This window comes from Scomber japonicus, chromosome 22, assembly GCF_027409825.1.
Source record: "Scomber japonicus isolate fScoJap1 chromosome 22, fScoJap1.pri, whole genome shotgun sequence".
In the NCBI taxonomy this organism is placed as follows: Eukaryota; Metazoa; Chordata; class Actinopteri; order Scombriformes; family Scombridae; genus Scomber; species Scomber japonicus.
This window is the reverse complement of record NC_070599.1, coordinates 18972825-18996373: the sequence shown is the minus strand read 5'-3', so window position 1 is coordinate 18996373 and position 23549 is coordinate 18972825. Positions and strand designations below refer to the sequence as shown.

Sequence of the window (23549 nt, the reverse complement as noted above, 5' to 3'; positions counted from 1 at the left end):
ATTTTATCACTTACTTCTAGTGGTATATAGTAATGCAGATACTGGTTGGTTATACTAGACAAATATCTCAGAGCAAATCTATACCTGCATGGCTGGAATTAAAGCTATGTGAGGAAATACCAACCCATCTTTTTCCTGAGGTAATAAAACACTTCAAGCTCGCTCCAGCCTCGGCCTGCTCTGCACTTAAAACCTCCACCCACTCAACATATATTTTAATCACACTCTCGCTGTCTCGCACAACCCATAATTTCTCTGGGTTCTTTCACCTTCTATAAACCTCTACCGTCATGTCACACGAGCGACTCGCGCTGAACCTCCAACGCGTGGATTACACCAAACAGCTCGTACAGGATCCAACTTGGAAAACGTGTTTATTCACTTTCACCAGTGCAGATGAATTGACAAACAGAACATCAACAAAAACAGACAAAACACTGCATTACACAAGTTAAGGTCAGTTAAGGTTGCAACACCTCGGTAACAAACGAAACTATTTTCAGAACGATGAGGGTTTTTTTTGTTTTTGTTTGAATGTTTGTGCAGCTTGGCATGAAGTTTTGCACATGTACGTTGTTATCTGACAAGCAGAAGGTGAAGATTTTCTGTGAACAACAGAAATAAATCCCTGTGAGCATCTGTGTGGCCATTTTACAGGATACACTGCCACCTGCTGGTTAAAAGGTAGATGAGCAGCAGCTCAGTCATATTTAAAAAAAATATTCATCTTGAAATTCTTTAGGACTGGGATTGTGATACCATGTCTGGTATTATGTCACAAAACCGTTACACCTGGGCACACTTTTGTTCCACTTCTGTTTCGATGTCAGCCTCTGCCCATTGAGAATTACTTAATGCAGTAATTTAACAGAAAAAAGTAAATCGTTTGTTTTTTTGGCATCAAGTCAACACATTCATTGAAAGGAAAATGAAGGTTAAGCATACTTTCTTTCCATTTTTAGACTGGAGTGGCTCATAGCCCTTAATACAAATATACAATATGTAACATTTGTCCTTAACTTGTATTATTTCTCACTGAATGTAACACATCCGAGTTCTGCTTTTAACCAATGTCAGAAAATATCTATAAAATGGTCAAATAAAAAATAAAATGAAAAAAATAACTAAAATCAAATTGACAACATAAAAGAAAATTGGAGAAATAAACATATTTATACTTTAAAGAATGTGTGTGAGAGAATTATCTACAATACATTTTATAGAAACGTCCATTCAGTTCAGCAGATAATGAGCATATGACCACTGTGTACAAGTCTGGTGTGGAGATACAATCACACACATCATTTTGTGCGTGTATATGTGTGTGTCTGTCTGCCTGCGTAGTGTTTAGGACTCGTCTCCATTGGCGCTATCGCCGTCGTCCTCTCCTTCCTCCTGCTCGCCGTCCTCCTCCTCGTCCTCATCTCTCCCTCTGCTTTTCATCTGCGTGGAAGAAAAAGTGCACAAATATCGCTTTATTTATCGCATATTAGTTAAAATCCTTCCAAATCCAATTAAAGACTTATAAATCAATAGTGCCCAATGCTCACCTCGTCTTCATCCTCCAGGAGATCTCCTTCCTCCTCAGAGTCGTTCAGCTCCTGGCTCTCCCTCTCTCTGTCCCGTTTCAGGCTGTCGTCCTTCTTGCTGGAGGTGGAGGAGTGAAGGGGGGATACCTCACCTGGCTCTGGTTTAGGGATCTTCATGTCTGAGTGGATGATGAAAGAGAAGGAGAGGTGGAGTTCAAAATAGTAGGACTGCAGGACAAACACTCATCACCATCATTGACCTGTTCAATTACCCCAACGTATGGAGGCGGTAAAAAAGTTTGGTTTTATTCTGAGCATCACGCTACAGAGGAATTTGGCAGTGGAGAAAAACCTAAACTGCTTCTAATGCTTTATATGACTGGATGCATTCAATTTAAACATCCCCCCTCATGACTCACGCCAGTGCTGAATGAGTCACAGAGAACATTTCGTCATTCAGAGGACAAGAAAATGGTGAGATTTTCAAAAATAGGATCCTCCTAATCTATTTCGATATTTGGCATATGTAGTGATAGATTTGGTTTCCTTGGGTATTAAGCAATGACACAAGAGAGGGAATGAATACAAATGTGTTGTGTACTTGTTTACTGAGGTCCTATTTAAGGCTTCCCATCTCTAAAAAATGAACTGTTAATAGGCCATTTAACGCAGATTTTAACTCATTTCTGCACTGAACGAAACATCACAGTCTTAAATTTAACACCAGATTTCAGTGACAATTTTCGCTCGTTCAGCCTGGTATAAACTTTGCATTACAATCATTTCATCAGGGCTCACCTGACTTCTTGCTGTGGTCCTTCTCCATGCGCTCTAGGCTCTCCAACAGGTAGTCGACCTTGTGTTTGATCTGAGTAAGCTCTCTCTTGATGGTCTGCAGATCATCTACCTTCACTGTGGGAAGAGGAATAGAGGTATTCAGGACATTGAAAGAGCATTCAGTAAGTGTGATCGTGACCCCTTGGGACCTACTCGTACGGGAGGCCCTCTGGCTGCTCTTGGAGGAAGAGGAGAAGCTGGTTTTGGTTCGTCGGCTACCTCCTCCGCTCAGACTGACCCTTGGACGCTTTGAAGGGATGACAGCGCGGGACAGGGGTGGAGGAGGAGGAGGCACCCGGGACTGGTAAGAATACATCCTGAGAGTATCAAAGTAAGAAAAGGGTCTTGGATAATGTGTATTTTGATTGTTTATTTTAACATAAATGCTCATTCAAACCCTTAGTAGTCACTAACATAACTAAATGCATATAGCGCTAAAACCAAATAGCCTTTTGCAGATGTAAAAATTAAGAAAATGTATACATGAACCATACAAATCATGCATTCACTAAGGACTTCAGCAATAACAGGCAAAAGATTTGAATGAATGAATGAATGAATGGACAGCTTACCTATCGTAGTAATCTCTTTGAAAGTCATAGTCCAAATCAAAAGAGGAACTGTGGAGAGAGTGGGTGGAAGGTGTCGAAAGATTAACTGCAGCAAAATGCACTCTGCATCTAAATACATGTGATGTATAACTGTTATGTGACTGTTTCCTTACTTGTCTGAATGCTGAATTATTAAAACAAACACACTGTTGCTGTGATCATGAGCAGTATGCACACCTGTACATGTCTCCTGCAGAGCGCTTCACTGTCTTCGATCTGTGAGGCTTTGGCTCGCCCGCTAGGTTGATGTCTGAAGGTGGAAAAACAGAGTTGGGTAGTGAGAGTTTGGAGATGTCAGGAGTGCAGAGAACAGACAGAATGTGTGAAATTTCAATTAACACATTTCAACAGTCCTTCCCCTTCACCTGATTGTATGCTATTGTGGTTTTACCTTGACTATGGTGGAATTTTCCAGTAATTACACATATTTGTTGTTTGCACCACAACACAGACCAGAACATGTTTTACTTCAAAGTGCGATGTGGGTGTAATTCTTTAAAAACATTACTCTCTCCCAAAGGTATGATTTAAGAGAAAAAGGACATTTTGTGTGGGACTGTTTCTTGACCTGGTGCAGTAATTTCCTAGTCCTATTATCACCATGAGGTTGCCAAGCAACGAACACCTTGCCAAGAAATGTTGAACTTTTGCTTCGGTAAAGCATGTTAGAAATGCTAATATGACTCCAGATTTGGTCACATTTTCAGAAAGAAACATTCTTTTCAGTTTCTTGGCAAGTTTCAATACTATTATTTTATAAACACAAAAAAGTAATTTTAACTAATTGTACTGGACTGTGCTCAATGTCAATATATCATAATTCCACAGTAATTTCGGAACATATATCTATCAACATTTCACATGTACTGATTAGTATAGTACTTAGTATAGTACTGATTTTAACAACCAGTACTTGACTCCCTGACTCTTCAGTTCCATCACTGCAGTCCCTTATCCATCACCCTCCCTCCACCTCACCTAAAACCTGTCCCACGATCATGCGTCCGTCCTCGCCGGACACAGCCGCCCGGGCATTCCTCTCATTGGAGAACTGGACAAAGGCGTAGCCCTTGTGGACGGAGCAGCCGACGATCTTGCCGTACTTGGAGAAGATAGCCTCCACGTCGGCCTTGGTGACCAGCAGGGTGTTGAGGTTGCCGATGAAGACGCGTGAGTTGAGGGAGCGCGGGTCGGTCTTGTTGGTCACGTTGCTGGCCATCAGGCTGGAGGTGGTGGAGGACGACGACGACCAACTGGACAGGAGGGAGAGAGGTGGACATGGAGGAAGAGTACGGAACGGAAGAAGAAAAGAGGATAAAGAGATGAGGGACAATAGATGGAGCGGTTTTCTTGTGTGCTTTGAAACTTTCTCTGATTTGATGATCATTTCTGCAACATGGTCAACCTGATAACCTTGTTCAGTTGCCAAAGTTGTGGTTAAACTTCATATGAATGAGCATGTACAGTTTTAACCATGCTTTTTAGCAACTTTTAGAAAAAAAGTAGGTGAGTCTGCAGAGGGCTAAACTAATGATGTAGGTCTACCTTCATTTTAAAAAATTGTCTAGTGTGTATAATGAACGTCAATGAATGCTGATCATAATTTTGAAGGGTCTTAGTCCTTAGATTGCTTGTTGTGTCAGAACAACAGTCCAAAACCCAAATATATTAAATGTACAATCATATAAAACAGAGAAAAGCAGAAACCCTCATATTTTAGAGGTTGGAACCAGCAAATGTTTGGTTTTAAATGTTTTACTTAAATAATTAATCAATGTGTCAGTTTTTTAACTAATCATTTCAGCACTAATGCAAAGTGTGAAAACACATCTCTAACACATATTTACTTACATTAATACAGGCTAGCATATGCACTTATCCTTACATTATAGAAATGCTGCTGTACTGATGGATATGCACATGAAAACTTTCTACCTTTTAACAGTGAAGGTGGATTCAGTCAAGAGGGGTAGTTGTGTATATTCTACACACACACATACACATACACACTTACACACACTCACTAACTGTGTGTCTGAACTTTCATCCACTATGAAAAGAAAAACAGGGGCATCTAAAAAGTACTGCAGGTATCAGAGAGCAGAATAGACAGTGTGATCGTGGTCATAAAGCAGCCAGCACTCACTCCATTGTGTCTGTACTCTGGTCGGTGGAGGCCTGCCTGCCTGTCTGTCTGTGTCTGTTGGAGAGAAGAGGGTCGTCGAGGAACTACGAGAGATGGAGGCAGTGACTTTGGGGACACTTCTACTACACCTCCACAAAGTTTTGTTCTTTTTTTTTTCTTAAATTAAGTGGAAAATCCAAGAAGTTCTTAAAAATGGAGGGGGTGGGGGTTCTGGTCAGGAGGTGGTAGAGTAGGTAAAATGTTTTTTTAAACATTAAAAAAGCAACAAAAAAAACCTGTGGGATAAATATGTGTTATGACAAAACAAAATATTGCATTTAAGTGAGAAAACTACCTTTAATAGAGCCCATATTTTCTTAATCATCCACTTAGAAGCAACTGCAAAACCTCAATGTCTCCTGAGAGGGTGAAGACAACTCAAAACACCTTCCAATATCCCCACAGTTAACAACTATACTTTTCATTAACGATCAATCTGTAGATTACCTTCTCAATTAATCAATTGGTTGTTTGATTCATAAAATGTTGGAAAATTGAGATAAATATGCCATTTTGTCCCGACCAACAGTTCACAATCCATAGATTAACAGTTTACTATCATTGAGGACTAAAGATAACAGAAAATATTAACATTTAAGTGGCTCGAACAAGACGATTTAGCATTTAAAAAATACTGAAATCAATTATCAAAATACTTTTACAATTAATTTTCTCTCAATTGACTAAAAATTGCAGCTTTAAATACCACTTTGCCTGTTGTTTTTGTGGCAAGTATTCTGCTAAATTGACCAGAAATGTATTTATAGCATTCATTTGTATCAGGTTCTGATGGAAGCTGAAATCATATGATGATGACATCAAAAGTAAATCCTAGCCCGATAGACGTGTATCAATATCATTCAATAATTAACGAGCCTCCTGGTGTATGATGGTTTACTTTTGATATTGACCCCGTTAGGTTTCTTTCTATCAGTGCTGGTGAGGGTGTACTGGAGACAAAAGAAATGGGTGCACACATATAAGAATCTTCTTTTCTGCCTTTATAACTGTGACTTGAATGTTTTTGATCAATTAGAACAGGTCTTATTCAGAATCTTGTTTCTTTTCGTACAGTTTTGTGTTTCTCAAATGTAATCAAGACGACTTCTTCAGACTTCTCTCCTTGCTCTTCTAAATACATTTACAACATTTGCGACTAAAGCGCCAAGACTTCGAGCCTCACTTGTTATAAATTACAATCACACAAGCTGGTCACATTAGCATGTAATACAATTAGCAGTGTGAAGTATCGGAGCCTTAATATAGTGTAAGTACAGAGTCCAGATTGTCATTAGTCTCAGACACTGCACAATTATGTAACGTTGGTGGTTGGTGGGTGGGTGTCGGCATGTGCTAAACATAGGGAAGCTGCACTATTAAAGAATAGCAGAAATAATCACAAGAAAAAACCTTCACCAACACTGACTGGAAGACACTTTTTGGATATTTGTTTATAGGCTACAACTAAAAAGTAAGACATAGAAAAGCTGCACAGACTCAGAAAATAAAATAGCTGCTCCAGGGTCATATTGTAAGGTGTTTCTTTCATTTTGTCCTCCCCCCTTTAACTGAATACATTCATTACTTTTTTTTACTTTCCAAATTTTGTGGGATTTCCTCTCATCATCATTACACATAAACCCCATTATGAGCAAACAATGGGCCTCTTTATTGACCTTTTATGTGTCTGTCTTGTTTTTTTTTTTGCTAATTCCCTCTCAGTTCTGTGAGCCGTTCATCTTACAATCAACCCCTTTTCGCAGATGCAAAGCCGTGTCTCACCTGCCAAAACACAACAGTGCTGCCAGCCGGGCTAAGCCCAGTGGCAGCGACAGGCTCTCCCTCTTTGGCTAGTAGCTACCAGCAGGGGATTACATGGTTTGCAGCAGGCTCTCCGGCCAAAGCTTAACGCTCTGCTCTCCACTACATGATTTGGCCGGGATGTTTCTGCTGCTTGGCAAGCTGACAGGGCGTCTACAACACTGGGTGTGTTTTTGTGGGGGTGGGGGGGTGGGGAGGGGGGACTGTCACAGTAGCGTTTAGCAAATGTTTCTAATTCTTTGTGGCATGTTGGGGTTCAAGTAGGAATATCCAGGGTTTATACACAAGCCCTCTGTGTGATTCTCATAACAAAGTGAACTCATCAGGCTCTACTGTTGAATGACAGTAACAGAAAAAAGAGGAAGTCTTTATTTAAAAAAGATGGGTAAATATTTGCACACAGGGTGGACAAAATAACAGGAACATCTTACAATATAATAGCACTGTAGAGAAAATTGTGAAGCCCATAAGTTTTCTGAGGTGTTGATTCAACATGATGATCATTGTCCAGGAAATAGTCACCTTCTTTTTCTGGATAGTTTGGTACATGCTGCGAAATTACTGAGACTATTTCTGATTTGCTGTTAGTGTTTCCTTTAAAGTTCAGTGTCCAGTTAGAAGTACAAAGGTTTGATGTAGAGAAGTTGCATTATCAGTTTGAATCAGCTCTTAAACATCTCAACAAAAACTGAATATGAGCTTCACAAGCATAACACATATTTCAAGACTAGTCCATTTCATTGCATTATATTGTAAAGTCCTCCTGGTATTTTTGCACAATCCTTGTATTTTTATTTTATCAAGAACGTAACATTGTCACTTTAAAGGACACTAATACTGTGGCCACCCTTATCAAAAATGTCCACTTATGGTAGCTGATATTTCTTATCATCTGCCTTATAGGGCCTTATTGTATGATGGCCAGCTGTTTCTGGTAAACATTCAGTCCCATTTTGGCTTGTGGGTTCATCCAATTTTTTGTTTTTTTAGTTCATTGAGTGTGAGAGTGTTGGTTTAATGTTTGTGCTTCAACTGTGACACGGACACTGGGACTGCAGTTCTTAGGAATCATGCTTGGAGAGAGACAAGCCAAAAATGACAGGAAGAGCAGATTTGCAGTGGGAGTGAATGTGCCACCTATATGTAGTTGCGTGTTTTTGGGGGGGTTTTCTTTATAGCAGAAATTAACTGGGGAGTTATAAATAGGAGTTTAACTGAACACTGATCATTTACTCATGACTGTGTGACATTAGCAATAAAATATGTGATATATCTGATAGCTTTAGTCACAGTATAACAAAAAAATCGCTTTTCATCAATTCATATGAGGGATTGTTGAATAAGTTAGTAATGAATGAGTATTTAGTGCTGGCATGCATATTTAATGGGCAAAAACTATTCAAAGGGGGTAATAATGGTGACATTAGTGTTATTGTTAAGAGCAACGCCTCTAAAGAGAAGGTAACTTTGTGTTTGTGCAGGTAACGAATCAGATTTACTCCATCAAATGACATGCACACTCACAAAAAGGAAAAAAAAACAAAAAAAAACATCTCAAAGCAAAGGCAGAAAAAATCTGAACTTATTTTGCCTTTGTCAGTGTCAGTCCTTCATCTGAGGACTGACTGCAGGAGGGAGTTGAGGGAGTGTTACTCAGCTGTTATTATCTACCGGCCTCTCATAAACTGGGATAAGTGTGGGAGGATCATTTAAAGAGAGGCCGGCAAAAATCAATCAGTTTGAGAATCAAACATTTAATTTTCTAACACAGCACAATAAAAATAAAAAAAATAAATGAAAAAAAAAAAAAAAAAACACTACATGCTATTGTTCTAGGAAATCCAAAAGGGGAGGAAGAGGAGGAGGAGGGGGTAGGGATAAGCTAAATCACATGAGGGAGAAAACAAAACTGGCATATTTTAAAAAGAAAAAAAGAAAAAGAAAAAAAAAGAAAAATGCAAAAGTTGAGGTGAAAAAAATAAACCAAAAAAAGGTTGAGACCAACTTACGATTTGCTGCCGTTCAAAAAAGTGGCTTCAAAAACTAAAAACAGGGGAAACAAAAAGGTCATATTAGAGAAGAAGCCCTCTGAAAAATGAACCAGAACTGTTATTACAACAAACAGGTGGATGGGGTGGGGGGAGGTGGGGGGTATGGGAGGAGTGGGAGAGCAAAGCTGAAACAAAACAAAAACAAACCAAAACTCTGTCAGGGCTCTACTTCCTGTGTGACTTCAATCTTTATTCAATTTACAAATACAATCTCTACAGTCAAACTTTCCTCCTCAGCCATTGTGAGACTGAAACTTTTTTTTACTTTATTTTTTTTACTATTTATTCATAGTAAAGCAAAAAAAAAAGAAGTATGGCCTCTGGCTTTTTGCCATTTTCCCACAGCACTGCATATGTTAATATTATTTTAGGGTGGAGCAGTCCTTTAATGTTGTTTACATAAAAATATATTAGCAGACTTGGCTGGTAGGCTTAAGTTTTATCTTGTCAAAGCAGCAGCTAATGTCACTGCAACTATTTAGTGAATGCTTGATTTATGTTAATCATGCTATTCTAGCACTGCTTTGACTTCACTTTAATGCTACAATTTCTCCACACTGTGATATGTAAAAAGCCAAATATCTTGTAAACCCATTAAGGATAAAGGTAAGCACATGAAGGTACTAACTGGTAGATCTGGTTCCCTTGTTTGCCAGTTTAGCTGACACTCAGGAGAACTGCTGTAGGGGTGACTGCCTACATCAAAGCAGTATAAGTGATAAACACCAAGTCATTATCTATTAAATAAATATGGTAAAGGAACAGGTGGTTGGCTACACCCATATTTGACTTGACTTGTTAAAACAGTGGAACAAGAGTGTAACCGTCTTTCTTTAGAAACTTAATGACTCTCTGCAAAGCTAATCCTCCTTATTTGACTTTTACAGTTATGCAAACTATCTCAGCCCAAAGAATGCAGGATCATTTCTGACTGAGCTTCAAAATCACATCTGAGCATCACTAGTCAGAGGGAATTCATGGCCCCCCTGTTTTTCCCCCCCCCATACTGCCTGCTGCTCCCTGTACAGAGGCCAGGACAAAGGGTCAGCTACAGAACAGCACCCCCGGAGCCTGGAGGGTTTCCTGTTCAAGGACACTTCCAGAGGACACACTTGGGGGCCAAACAGGGTGGGGGGTACGGTCAGGGGAGGGGGGGGGTAAAACCATGAACTTGTAGTTTCTGGGGGGCCATCTTCAACTGCAAGTCTACCCTGCCCCTATCCACTATAAACATTCAAGGAAGACTGGATTTTTTTTCCTTCACAGACAACTGACTAGTCATGAAGCTACAAGAAAAAGAAAAGCAGAGCAATTAAGAGATCTAAGTCTGGTCATACAGCTCATTGCAGCCCCCCCCCCCCCCCCCCCACCCACCCCCTGTACACTTTCCTCCCGGGTCTAAGCAGCTCCACAGCTCAGAGTAAACTGAGACCGAATGAATGAGGTTCTCAATCTGCAAACGAACTTTAATGTTTATATATCAGAATTACCACATGCACAAATTATGTGACACCACTGCCACCGAAATCCCTTGACTGCATTATACATCAAGACAACTGTTGAGAGCTGTTCCTTAAAAAAAAAAAAAAAAAAAAAAAAGAAAACACCCCCACTTCTCATTAAGGGGAAAAAAAACAAATTGCCTTAAAAATTACATCATTCTTGAGAGATCTGCTGAAGGAAATATACTGTCTCGAAACTGCCGAAAGGAAACAGGAAAAAAAAAACCACCGTCTTATGAGTCATTATCAACCACTGCAAGTCAAGTTACAGGTGGATGTGAACCAAAGGACGAGGATAAAAAAAACCTTTTAAAAACATATTTCCAGAAAAAGGGGCGACCCGTTTTGAACACTGTCCAGAAAAGACTGAACCAATCTTCCATATTTCTCTCCTCGAAAATATGACCACACTCAGATAAAGCAATAGATAACACAGCAGCCCTGAAAAAAACAGAGGTTTTAAAATGTCGATATTCGAAAAACAAAAGCAAAAATCTTGTTTGTGGAAGCTAATCAAAACTATTTTTCTGCGCAGCTCATATTGCCATCACAAAATGTACGCCACTCTAAAGCCAACACAGTCTCAGGAATACCAGCCAGGAAAAATGCATTAAAAATAAAAACAAAAAAAAAGTCCCAAAGACGACTCAGAGTCAGGAAAAAATAAAAAAAAATAGGGGGAAAAAATCTCTTGGTTAAAAATACTCACCACGAGCTTAACACTAAAAATGAGTAAAATTCAACGTTGTTTTTACTTGAGTAGGTGAATATCCGCTTACGGCTCTGCAGGATGATTGTATCACCTTGAAACCAGTGGACACGAAATGGCGTCGACTGATACACAAAACAGAAGCGTCACGCCCATTACCCCATCCCAGTTTTTGATTGGATATTTAACCCGCCCTTGTGTGGCTATGCTCTTCACTGATTTGCAGATACGGTTGTCAGTCCGGCTCGTGAGTGACGACACCGGAATACTGAACTGAATTGATTTTTTGAATAGTCACAACACTTATCAATACGTTATGGCAAACACTGACAATACACCGAGCGCAACACTCATACGTTGAAGCTGTAATTCTGTAAATATAACACGAGACGGACGGTGTATTTAGGTGTTTGAGAGCAAGAGAACGTCAGAGCAATGCGCATGCGTCGCAGTTTGGCATGAACAACAGCTGAGCAGGGGGAGAAGTGGGAGTGACGTCACAAAGTGTCTCTCTTTGCAGCATCACTTAGCATTCTAGAATACAGGCTGAAATAGAACACAATGTGACAGAACAGTTCTGAATAGAATATAACGTGATACAATAACGTGATACAATGTATCAGTAATAAAAAGGAGGAAGAGGAAGACAGTTTTCAGGTTTTCACATCAGTCTTATGTTTATTTTTATAACCATTTTTTTAATGGTTGGGTTATGTTGAGACATTTTATTTTTAGATTATTAATGCAATCATGTGTTTTATAAGAGCACACAGACAAATGCAAATCTTTCACATATTTTATTAAACAATTTTTAATTAATCTTCACTTTTACACTCAGGCGTTGAAAAAAAAATTGCATGGCATGTGAAATTTACACCTGTCCATAACAACAACATCGTGCTGCAAAAAGTTGACTGTAACAACAAATGTCATAAATAACAGTGTAACAATCACAGACAGTTTTTTTTTTTTACAAATATACCAGTGACATCTATTGACAAAATATATCAGCAGGCTCACCACTTCAGTTTCCTCATGGATAGACCTGAGAAGTAAACAATAATAGGTTTAGTTTGACATGTTTTAAAGATGGTAAGAGAAGCAGATTGAGTTTGATCTACAGCATGTGTGTATTACCTTGGATGTTTGTTATCCTCCGGCGGTTTCGAGGCATAGTGGCGTCTGGCTTTGAGTTGGAATCAGGTGTTCTTAAAAACTCCTCCAGCCTGTAGTTCTCGTCACTTTCCTGGTCTTCATTTACCTGTGTTGGAGTTTGCTGATGTTTTCTTCTTGCTGCAGGAGTGTTAGGGGCTGGGCTATCACTTCCACTCTTCCGGCTTTCCCGCTCTCTCTGCTGGAGGATAGCCTGACGTGTGGCCCTGTACTCCAGAGAAAAGTTACTTATGGTTTTACAGAAGTCTTCAGCTTTGGTATCTCTCACCATAGTTCGGGAATAGCCAAGGAATAGGAGGAAAGAGTGGAATCTGGAGAAGAAGAAAAAATAGACAGATTCACATAGTGTTTGATATTATTACATAGCTGGCAGCATAAACACAGGTTTGTTTGAAATACTTGGCAGCTCAAGACACAAAAAGACTATGAAAATCTATATAAAATAAAGCTTCATTAACACAAAATGTCAAGGAAAAGGGCATGACTAAACCTAATTTGAAAACGCTCACCTGTTGATAACCCGACGATGAACAGCTCTCAGGACCTTCAGCCTCTCCTCGTACTCTTTCAGGATCTTTGGCAGCCTATGACGAAGTGCACCATCCGAGCCCGAGGCCTCATTTTCCCCTCCTCCTCCTCCTCCTCTTCTCTTGTCCCCCTTTCCTCCTTTCTTCTTATCCTCAGCCTTGTCCAAAATCTTCAGGTGCTCCCACGATGATTTGCACAAGGCCTCTAACTGGGCAAGGTTTGTTTGAACTAAGGAGTACTCACACTGTAAAGATTTGCATTTTGACAAAAATATATTAGTAACATTATATAATTAATTTGATCTTTAAGTAGAGAACATACAAGTAAATATACAGTGGTTTGATACCAGATTATTCTTTAATAAAGATTAAATTTGAATGAATTAAAATACTGTTTTTAAATAGGATTATATTTAGTTCAAGTTTTGACCTGGTCTGGATTTAAAATGAGCTGAAATCTGTGGTGACCTTTATTTCACCCTCTTTATCCACATCCCAATAATCCTATTTCAGACTCAGATGCAGAATATCAAATACACTCAGAAGTCAAACACACATACACACACACACACACACACACACACACTCCCAAATTAGATACAAGTACGCACCTTGCCAGCTTTAGTAACAGCAGTGATGTCAGAGTAGAGGTCAGAGGATTGTGGGTAGAGCTGCAGCAGTAGCACGCAGACGTGATGCAGTAGTGGCTGCCGAGAGTGTGTATCCCTCACCTGGGATAGCTTCCCCAGGTAACTCAGCTCAAAACCACGGGCCTTAGCATATTTACAGATGATATAAGTATTTTTGGGGGAAGACAAAAAGACTCACTAACATTCAAGTCCATTAAAAAATCAATAACATCAAGATACACAACACACTCACCTTACATCCATTAAGAAAGTTACCGATTGCCAGAACTGTAGCCAGAATACACCTGAAGGTCTGGCTGGCTGCTAGCTGCTCCATGGCTAATTTCAGATGGAAGAGAGGCTCAGCAATTTCCTGTTAAGTGGGGCAACAGTTGGAGAGCAGCGTGATGATTCATATAGCCTAAGCAAGCCACCAGTGTTTTATATTTAGGTTGGTGACATAATTGGTGGTCATTTTAAAAAGTCATTGTTGTCGTGTTTCTGCACTGTCAATGAAACAATGTAGGTTGCACTGTGATGGTGGATTTTTAATTATGTTGTGTCTATGATGGCCACACTCATTCTCATTGTAGCTAGACCACCAGTATTTTTAATGGTTTTATTCCAATTTCAATTATACAGAGTGTAGAGTGAGTCACTTATGTGTCACTTTAGCTGGAATGGATTTCAAAAAACTATTTTCTATTTTATTCCATTGCATTTTCACCTCCACTTTCACTCACCCTTTCTAAGGAGTCATAGTCCAGAGCGAAGGCCCAGAGCTGAAGCCTGATGTTCAGGTAAGGGATTTCCCCCAGAGTGAGGAGGCAGAGTTCAGCCGGCGCCAGAGAGGAATGGGGGTTCTGGGACTTGGCCTCCTTAATCAGACCAAGTTCCTCCTCTGTAGGGGTTAGTTCTTGGAGTCGCTGTTTTAGAGGGAATGTGGGAAGACATTAACTCATCGCTCAGTGCAGGATTATTCAGGACTCAAAAGTAGGACGTTCAGCTGTTTCTCTTCTGCTCAGGTTTCATTTTTGCATTGATAAAGAAATGGTAAGGATATCAAATTGCCTATCAGACAAAAGCCAACTTTGGAGGTTAATCAAATGCTGTAGTTTAAAAATTCTGGAGGATGTGACCTTTACTGTACCTGAATGTCCTCTCTGTCTAGCACAGTGCTGTCCATGCTGTATATAGCACGGGGGAGGAGGCGGGGAGGCGGCAGACTGCTCAGGGCAATGGTTATGATGTTACTCCGCTTCATCCCCAACACTGAGACTGATGGCTGCTTCTGGATAAGGATAATAACATGGGACAGAGAGTTAGCTTAAAGGAATAGTTTACATGCTTATCTGATTTCTTGCTGAGAATTGGATGAGAAGATGAATACCATCTTCATATTTGTCCTAAATACGAAACTCCTCTCAGGAAGCAGTTAGCTTAGCATGGCACAGATTAACAGATTATTCTAAACACTTGGCTCATAGAGACTGAGGACAATCGCTCAGGTTTTTTTGTGAAGACTGAGTGGAAATTTTTGAGACTTTGGATTGCAGAACCAATCCAAAGTCAGGGTGGCCCTTCATATTGGGGTGGTGACATCCAGTTCACTACAGACAAGATTGGTAGGTAGATGAAAGTTTCTGGTTAGGCATGACCCAATTTTAGGGGCGTAGGTTTGTTAGCGATCGTTTTAACTGCTGTTCAAGCAACTCCCTGCATTTAGAAATCCCAGACTTCGGTAGGCAGAGATCGCTGATGGTCTGATATCACGAGACTAAACACTGGAAACAGCTAGCTGATCTTTGTCGAAAGGTAACAACATCCTCATACCAGCACTTCTAAAGCTCACTAATTAATGTGTTACAGGACAGCTCTTAGTCAAATTTTGCTATTGGGGGATTTAGTCCTCCATGCACAAAGCCTACCATGATGTGAAGGTGTCATTAGGCAACTATCGAGTCACCTTAAATAGCCATTTTATTTAATATTTACATAAAGACTTAAAGAAGGGGGAAACCTCATTTCCAAAAGGGTTACATGGGAGAGCAAAACAGGGGAGAAAAATGAATGGCAACAGATGTATTACATTACTACATTAATTGACCTAATGAGGTAAAAACCCAATCAACCTCAAATTCTGATTACAGTAGTTACACAATGTTGCTACTGTATATGAAGCACCTGCTTGGCTCACAGGAGCTACATATATTTGGATTTCCACCTAGAAAAAAACAGATTCTGCTAAATTGAGAAAACAGACATCATCCTGTCTCATAGTACTTACCTTCTGTCCACAAACCAGATTAAAGCAGGTGCTATTGCCCTTAGATTCAAACAAGTACTCCAGTCGGTTTGTATCCACATTGACTGGTTCAAGCCTGGCCCAAATAGTCTGAGTCCCAAAACGGGTCATCCTGGGAAGGGGAGCCAAACTGTGCAGTTCCCTCCAATGGAGCTTCAAGGTCCGACATTTATTGATTGTACCTTTGGGGGAGGCCAAGAACAAGGGTGGCGCACCAGGAGGAGGAGGAGGGGGAAGAGGAGGGGGTGCTGGAGGCCCTTGGCCACTCTGTGATGTTTCAGTGGTTGAATTAGTCCCCTCATCTTCTGTGCTGTCTGTTCCCAGGTCTTCCTCATCCCAGAGGTCTGAGAAATCCAAGGTATTGAGACAAAGACGTGCAGCAGGTTTTAGGAATGAACTCCAGGACTGGTCAAAATCCCAGGTCAGGGGGCTATCCTTGGTTTGGTCCGACTCCTTCATTGGTCATTCACAGTTGTCCTTGACTGAAATGCAGTAGCATTTACTTGACACAATTTTTCCTAATCTTGTCAAAAGATGAAACACACTTGCTATCTGATAATACTTTTTGGATTAGATCGGATTAAATGCATTCTCGGTTTAGTGTCTGTTATGTTTGACACAGCAGTTAAACTTGATTTGTTCCTTATCTCTTCTTCTCACTGTGCACTCTGCAACCAACTCACCGAAACTACTTCTGCATCTGAATGTCTGTGGATGCTCTGCCTCACTTTTTGGTCACAGAAGTGCATAACTCACATAACCAAATCACAATCTTTGCACCACTTCTGGGTGTTCTCTCAGCGCTGTAACCTGCAATTGCCTTGGGTGCAGTGTTTGTCCTTTGCCGGGTTTGATGCTCTGATCCAAAAGTTGACCGTTGTCCTGCATGTGCGCCAGGAACCTGTTGCCTCAGTGAAGAAGAAAGAATTTCATATGAGTCTGGATGGGCTATGTTTAGTCCTGTGTCCAATAATGGTGAGAAAATCCAAAGAACGTGTCTCTGCAGCAGTTCCAGATTATCCAAATGACGTGCTTCTGCAGCTATCCCCTGACTTCCATCTCTCTTGCTCTCTCTCTCTTTTGCTCTCTCTCTCTTTCTTTTAATGACAGTCAGTCAGAGCGAGTGCAAAAGAGAGTGAGAGAGAGACGTGCATTGGTCCGTTGGTGCATCAGTCTTGGTTTATTTGAGTTGCACCCTTTCCCTTAATTTCCTTATCAAGTCTACATCTCCTGTTTGTATTGCTTCTTGTATATACACAAACCTCTCTATCTGCCTCTGAAGATCTGTTATTTCCCTCCTCTCCTGCCCCCCTTCTCCCTTGTGAACACATAAATGAGCACGAAGGACCAAACTTTGGCCTGCATCACTTTCATATTACATGCAACTCAGTGGACAACATGTCAGCAGTATCGTTTCATCTCATATGTGAAACATTTCCCTAAATGATTCTGCAGATACATTATTATGGACAGTTGTGCATAAGTGTGTATATCATACAGTGTGTATATCATGTTTAAATAGATGAAATATTTTTAATGAAACATTATGGGTTGGAAAGCAACACTTGCAAAAACATTGCAGCTTAATGTTGTGAAACTAATGGGAATCACACAATATTGTGAAGAAATATCTTTCAATACAGAAGGGTCTATAAAGTCTGCAGGAAAGCTCCAAAGCATACAGTATACAGTTGTGTTCACAGGGGTCATTTACATGGTTGACATGCAGCCATAATGAGGATCCCTCCCTCTGCCATTAGGTTTCCCCTAATTACACTTTATCTCGTTCAGTGGCCCGGCTGTCTAGAGGGCGGCAGTGGGGCTCATGGGACATTTAGGCCAAAATGACCTCTATTTTTAACATTGATTTATCAAAAGTAGGTTTCCAAGCATTAAGCAATAGAGGATTTAAAAGTTGTTTCCCTTTTTCAGCATTATTGTTTGGATATTTTGTAATCTATCAACAAATGCCAATGAGAGTTTGATAAAATACAAGCAAATGAAGATCAATCAAAATTTTACTAAGATGTTTGTAGCTTAAAAGCAGACATAATCCTCACTAACAGGACTGTGCAGTAGTGATGAAATGGTGCATTTACTGAAAGAGACCGATTTCCCCATGAGAACAGACGTTTCCGGGTGATTTCCTTTGATGAAACTGCCCTGGGACTTGGAAGTTTTTCTGTCTGTGTGTGTGTGTGTGTGTGAGAGAGTGAGTGTGTGTGTATGTGTGTGTATGTGTGTGTGTGTGTGTGTGTGTGTGTGTGTGTGTGTGTGTGTGTCTGTGTTTGGCTTTATATATTAATGTGTGCACCTCTTTTCATCTCTTTTTCTCTCTGTCCCACCACCCCAACGACTGAAAGTAGTTCAACGGTTCTGGCCACAAGATATATATCAGGACAAAAATGAAATGATGTGTGCATGTGTACACTCCCAGTTTGCTTTGAAATTATTAACGGTTTCAGGTTCATAGGGTCATAAACCAGAGTTTGGATTTCACCCTTCAAAGATAATTTTGGAACAGGAAAACTGATACATCAGTTCAATTAAATAAATTGGAGAGTTTTCAGTCTGGCCAAAGGCAGTTTTGTGAGATTCAGGTGGACTGATGTATAGGCCTAATAATGAGAAGGCTTTTTGTTGTTCCTTGTATGTGCTAATATGGTCAAAGTCCACTCTACTGCAGAAGATAAGATGGGTTGTGTTTTAAGCTTTTCGTGAGTCACTACAAAACAATTGAATTGAAACCAGTCAACACACACCTTTGAATGTGCACCATTTATCTTTAAGCCACTAAACATCTCATTTTCCTGAAAGACAATAACATACCAGTGCACCACACTGCTATGCACCGACCACACAGTCATCGCAACAATGCAGTGGCAGTTGTGACTGGCGATGGTATGAACGTAGGCTGCCTCCTTTGGATCTGATGATTGGGGGTTTCACAAAACCACTTTCAGTTCGTGATCCAGAGGTCAGAACCGAGTCACAGGGACTACATAATGTAAAGGCTGGATTTCCAATTGAGTATTTGTGAATATGTGCCACTAAAGTACAATTTCAACCAACATGATAAAGTCCTTAAGGTGGGTCCTTCTTTATTAGCAGATCTTGAGGAGTCCATATGTGAATTACTTTTAAAGGACCAGTGTCTAACATATATTGGCATCTAGCAGTGAGGCTGTAGATTGCAACCAAATGTTCCAAATTTACAGCCATGACAGTGATCCTCCCGGTTTGTTGCTTAGTATGTTTGACCTCCAGTTTATAAGCAACCTGCATAGTTAGCCCTATAATATAATTAGATATGAAAATACAACTGTATGAAAAAAGCATACATACCTGCACGATGGGCCATCCGAAGTCTCTACTGCCTAAACAAACACACTTAAGAAATGATGTCAGTCTCTTAACAACAACAATAACATCAAGGGCAATTTTAACGATTTTGATGGCATAGTTACACTTCAGACACTAATGCATCATCTCATACACTACCACTAAACCTGCAGTAATGTTTTTAGTTATAGATCAGTTTATTTATGTTATTATAATGTAATAGTATATCATTTGGTGAAATAAAAAATAAAGTTCAAATATTTTTTTCACGCCTAAAAAGAAGTGAAAAAAATTAGGAGAAAAATCCTGACTGAGGTTATCATAATTCATGCATGAAAGGGTTAATGTGTATTGTTTTTTTGTGGTATTTTGTATTTGTTTTTATTTATTTATTCATTGAATCAGTGTATAGAATGTGTTTTTTATGATTGCACTGAACTGGAGTAGCTTTCCAAATCTCGTTGTATAGCAATGCACAATGACAATAAAGGCTTTCTATTCTATTCTAGTAGGCCTACACAGACAACCATTACAACTTTTTATGAATTATTTACCATGCCCCCAAATCAACTTCATGCTTTATAGCTTTATAGTTATCATTGTGTGCTTTTTTTGTAATTATTTTTAATTTATGATAGTTTTCTTATTTATTTATTTTTATTTACTTGACATATAATTACATTTAGATGAATACACATTGTATCTATAACTGCTGAGTGTCTATATATTCATTATGTTCAACAAACAGAGGAAGCTCAACTTTCACTTTCTTCAATACTCCTTTTATTTTGACAGTGCTGAGCGGAAGTCTCCTGTCCTGTCGCTTCTGCGCGCTCCCGCGATGTTTTGAGAACGCACGCGTCTCGCGCGCCTCCCGGACTGTAGCCGCCTGTCATCGCTCGAGCTGACATCACACACCGGATTTGCTACAATGTCAAACATCCACAAGCAGCGCGAGCTCATGGCTTCCCCGCGCCACAATGAGAAGCATCGCCGCGTGCTCCTGCTCATCCTCTAAACACCAAACTCCAGTCACCTTTTATGGGCTTTTATACAGGATGAAGGTAAGATGGGTTACTCTGCTCTTTTTTTAATTATTATAAATTTTTAATTATAACTATGTTTAGACTTATTTTTGTTTTTCCAGTTAATATCTAATTGAGAATACCTCCGTGTGTTTTATATATAATCATCAGTTAATAATACATTTTAATGTTGTAACAGCATCTTTTCGCTTCCCGTCTTTATGGGAAAAGTTGTCCGGCTCTCACATTGACTGTCGTGGGCTATTACGTAACGGGAGTGCGGACAGACACTGGCGAGCAGATGTGCGGTGATGACAAATCTCTGGTATTAATACGACCCCGCTTCTTGCGTTGAATCACTCTCATCCGCAACACCAAGTTATTTGTTCGCAAGGAGTAAGAAGAAAACTTGACATTATTAGTGTATAATCCTCCACATTTTAGATTAAACACGTTTATGTGGGAACTGAAGAATTAATGCGCCTATGACGTCAATGTAAAAAAAGAAGAAGATACTTTACTGTGAGTCCAAAGCTTTCATTGACTTTACAATAAAACATCTACTGTATGTTATCACTCTGTCTTTGTGGTCCAGTTTATTATTCCACAGCACTAAGTAGTCTATTAAAACCCTTATTCCTTTATGTTCAATAAATCAGTTGACATATACTGTAGCTCACAGTTAGAGCTGCAATGATTGCTCAATGAATCAGTCGATGACAGAAAGCAAACTATTCTGATAACTAACATGAGTCATTTTAAAATACATTTTCAGATTCCAGCTTCTCAAATGTTCATATTTTCTGGGGTTTTTTAGTCGTCTTTGACAGGAAATTGAATATTTTTGGGTTGTAGATTGTTGGTCTGAACAAAAGAAGACCACTGAGGATGTCACCTTGGGACATGTTTTACCATATTCTGACATCTCATAGGTCAAATGATTAATTAAGTAATTAAGAAAATGGTTGGCAGGTTAATGGATAATGAAAATCTTTAGTTACTGTTATTATGAGCAATTACGAATAATGTATTTAGTTACCTTGCAGGCTTCATAAGATCATTGTGAATCCAAATTGGCTTCAAGTTATGCGCTTGTGGTTTAGACCAATCAGCATCCCATGAGGAACTACTGGCAGGTAAGGGTCTAGTTGTTAAGATGTGATAACCGCAAGAAGTTAGACAGTGATTGACAGATGGCTCGTCCAATCACCTGCCAAATACTTTTTGAAAGTGCCTGCCCTTTTCATTTTACACTTTCCACTTGGTGATGTGTTTGAAATCACAATCAGTATGACAGAGTGTTAATTATAATATTTGTAACCACTTTCTAATAAGGCACCTTTTATAAAGAGGCTTCATTAAAGTTTAGTAAAGAAACAAAAGCTAAAAAGATTTTACATGGCAAACCAAATCACAATCTTACTAATATATAACAATCAATAAAGCACTACTAAATATGTTAATCAGTTGTTAAGCCACAGCTAATAAACATACTGAACATTTATCTGATATAGACATAGGTAGAGGATTTATGCAAAAGGACATGAACAATGATGAGACTGAGGTGTAAAACGAATCCTTACATAACTAAGGTTTTCAGTTTTTTGGACAGCTTTCTTAGAGTCATTCATTTGGATGACATAATATTATCATATAAACCATGAAACAATACAACTGACAGACAATAAGCGATCATTTTGCATTTTCAGAGAGCGACACTCACATTGTAGAATAATAAACACATCTCCTCAATCCCCAGTGTCAACTCATGACAACATATGTGTGTTGTTTATGTGCTCGACAGGTCTATGTGAGCGTGTGAGCCAGGTCAGAGGTCATGCTGCGGAGGGAATCTGACTCCCACGGCCTCTTTTCCTCCGGAGAGACGTCTGACAATGACTGTGAGGTGAGGTCGTTTTATATTTATAACTGCATACGTCAGGAATGTGACATAAAAATTGACTTTAATTACATTTTCTAACATCTGGTGAGCAGGTAATAGAAGTCTTTAATTATTAAGTCTGATGTTATTCACTTCTTTGACTGGATCACATGCATTTGTCAGCCTCCGTAACTCAAATGTCTGGCCAGTGTCAGTCAACCATTCTCTCCTGTTGAGCAGCTAAAATATGAGTGGGTGGAAAAAAGGTTAAAAAGCCAGAAATCTCATCACTGAGCCACCGACAGGGATGCATGATATGAAACTTTTGCTCATGATATTTGACAACCTATCATATCCATGTTCATTCTACATGATACAGTTTCATTGCATCTGTTATTATACTGTTTCTGATGGACATGCAGACGTCTCAAAGTGCTGGTTGTTCGTTAGGGAAGTTTTAATGTAAAGTATGAGTAATTGCCCTCAAAAACTTCCTTTGTCAGAAATAGAGCTGCAAAGATTAGTTGGTCTTCAACCATTTTGCTAATTTATTAAGTCACTCAGTCATTTTTCAAGTAAAGATGCCAAACACTTGATGTTTCCTATGGTCTGTAAGGATGTGTTGTTTTTCCTCTTAATATATGACAGTTAATTGAATATCTTAACATTTTAGACCTCTGAGATGACTAAAGGATTAGTCAACTAATTGAAAAGAGATGCAGATGGATAAGACTGTGGGCAGATCAGCTAAGAAGTGCAGTGTCAAAATGATTTGAGATGAGAGAGGTGTGCTCCAAACTAAGTGAAGGAGGGACGATTGAGGGGGTAGCAAACAAGGATTAGAGTATGTAATGAGGTTGGAGAGAGAAACAGGTGAGAAAAACAGATAACAATGGGTTAACTGGGTATAACTCCAGCTATTCATGCTGTAGATGCAGTGTGTAATGCACAGAGTCGCTCTTTGTCCTTTACTTACTTTGTTAATGTGGCGCTGGCTGAAGATAAAAGGGCCGTGCAGCTTGGAATAAGTCAATAGATCACATCTTTTCATCCTCTCCTTCACTGTTTTTCTGTCTCAGGTGGGGGCGAGTTGTGGAGAGATAGATGTCGTGTGTCTGTGCGAGGCCGGTCCCTGTACACTTTATTCAGAAGCACACACGCCTACGCCGGTGAGTACTCAGGCTTTCCACTTAAGTGTCTGTGGCCATCGCTCAACCCGCTCACATCAGTGTTTCTTCATCTGTAATAGCGCTCTAAATTCTTGCCTTTAACTTCTTGCTGATCCCTCCATCTCTCTGTCACCATTTTTCATCTTTACTGTACATTCTACTGTACAGTCCACCGTACTGTGAAATTGTCTTTTTGTATTTTTTTTTTTTTAATGTGGAGTAAATCAGTCTCTGCTTTCTTCGTCTTCTTCT

General features: G+C 39.6%; 1 protein-coding gene across 6 annotated transcripts; it reads right to left on the bottom strand.

The window, feature by feature from the left end:
- Nucleotides 1–357: 357 nt before the first annotated feature.
- Nucleotides 358–11350, bottom strand: LOC128383800 (heterogeneous nuclear ribonucleoprotein C-like). 6 transcript variants are annotated; one of them, XM_053343388.1, is made up of 10 exons: nt 11292–11350; nt 8993–9026; nt 5124–5206; nt 3956–4230; nt 3155–3227; nt 2939–2986; nt 2520–2683; nt 2328–2441; nt 1551–1708; nt 358–1443 (listed from the first exon to the last, which is right to left on the bottom strand). In XM_053343388.1, the coding sequence occupies exons 3-10, from the start codon at nt 5126–5128 to the stop codon at nt 1348–1350; spliced, it is 933 nt and encodes a 310-aa protein (XP_053199363.1). In that variant the 5' UTR covers nt 5129–5206; nt 8993–9026; nt 11292–11350; the 3' UTR covers nt 358–1347. The 6 variants fall into 6 exon arrangements, with proteins under 6 accessions (XP_053199363.1, XP_053199361.1, XP_053199362.1 ...); XM_053343386.1 differs by having other exon boundaries at nt 358–1473; nt 5124–5177; nt 11246–11344; XM_053343387.1 differs by having other exon boundaries at nt 5124–5177; nt 11246–11344.
- Between the last annotated feature and the right edge of the window lie 12199 nt (nt 11351–23549).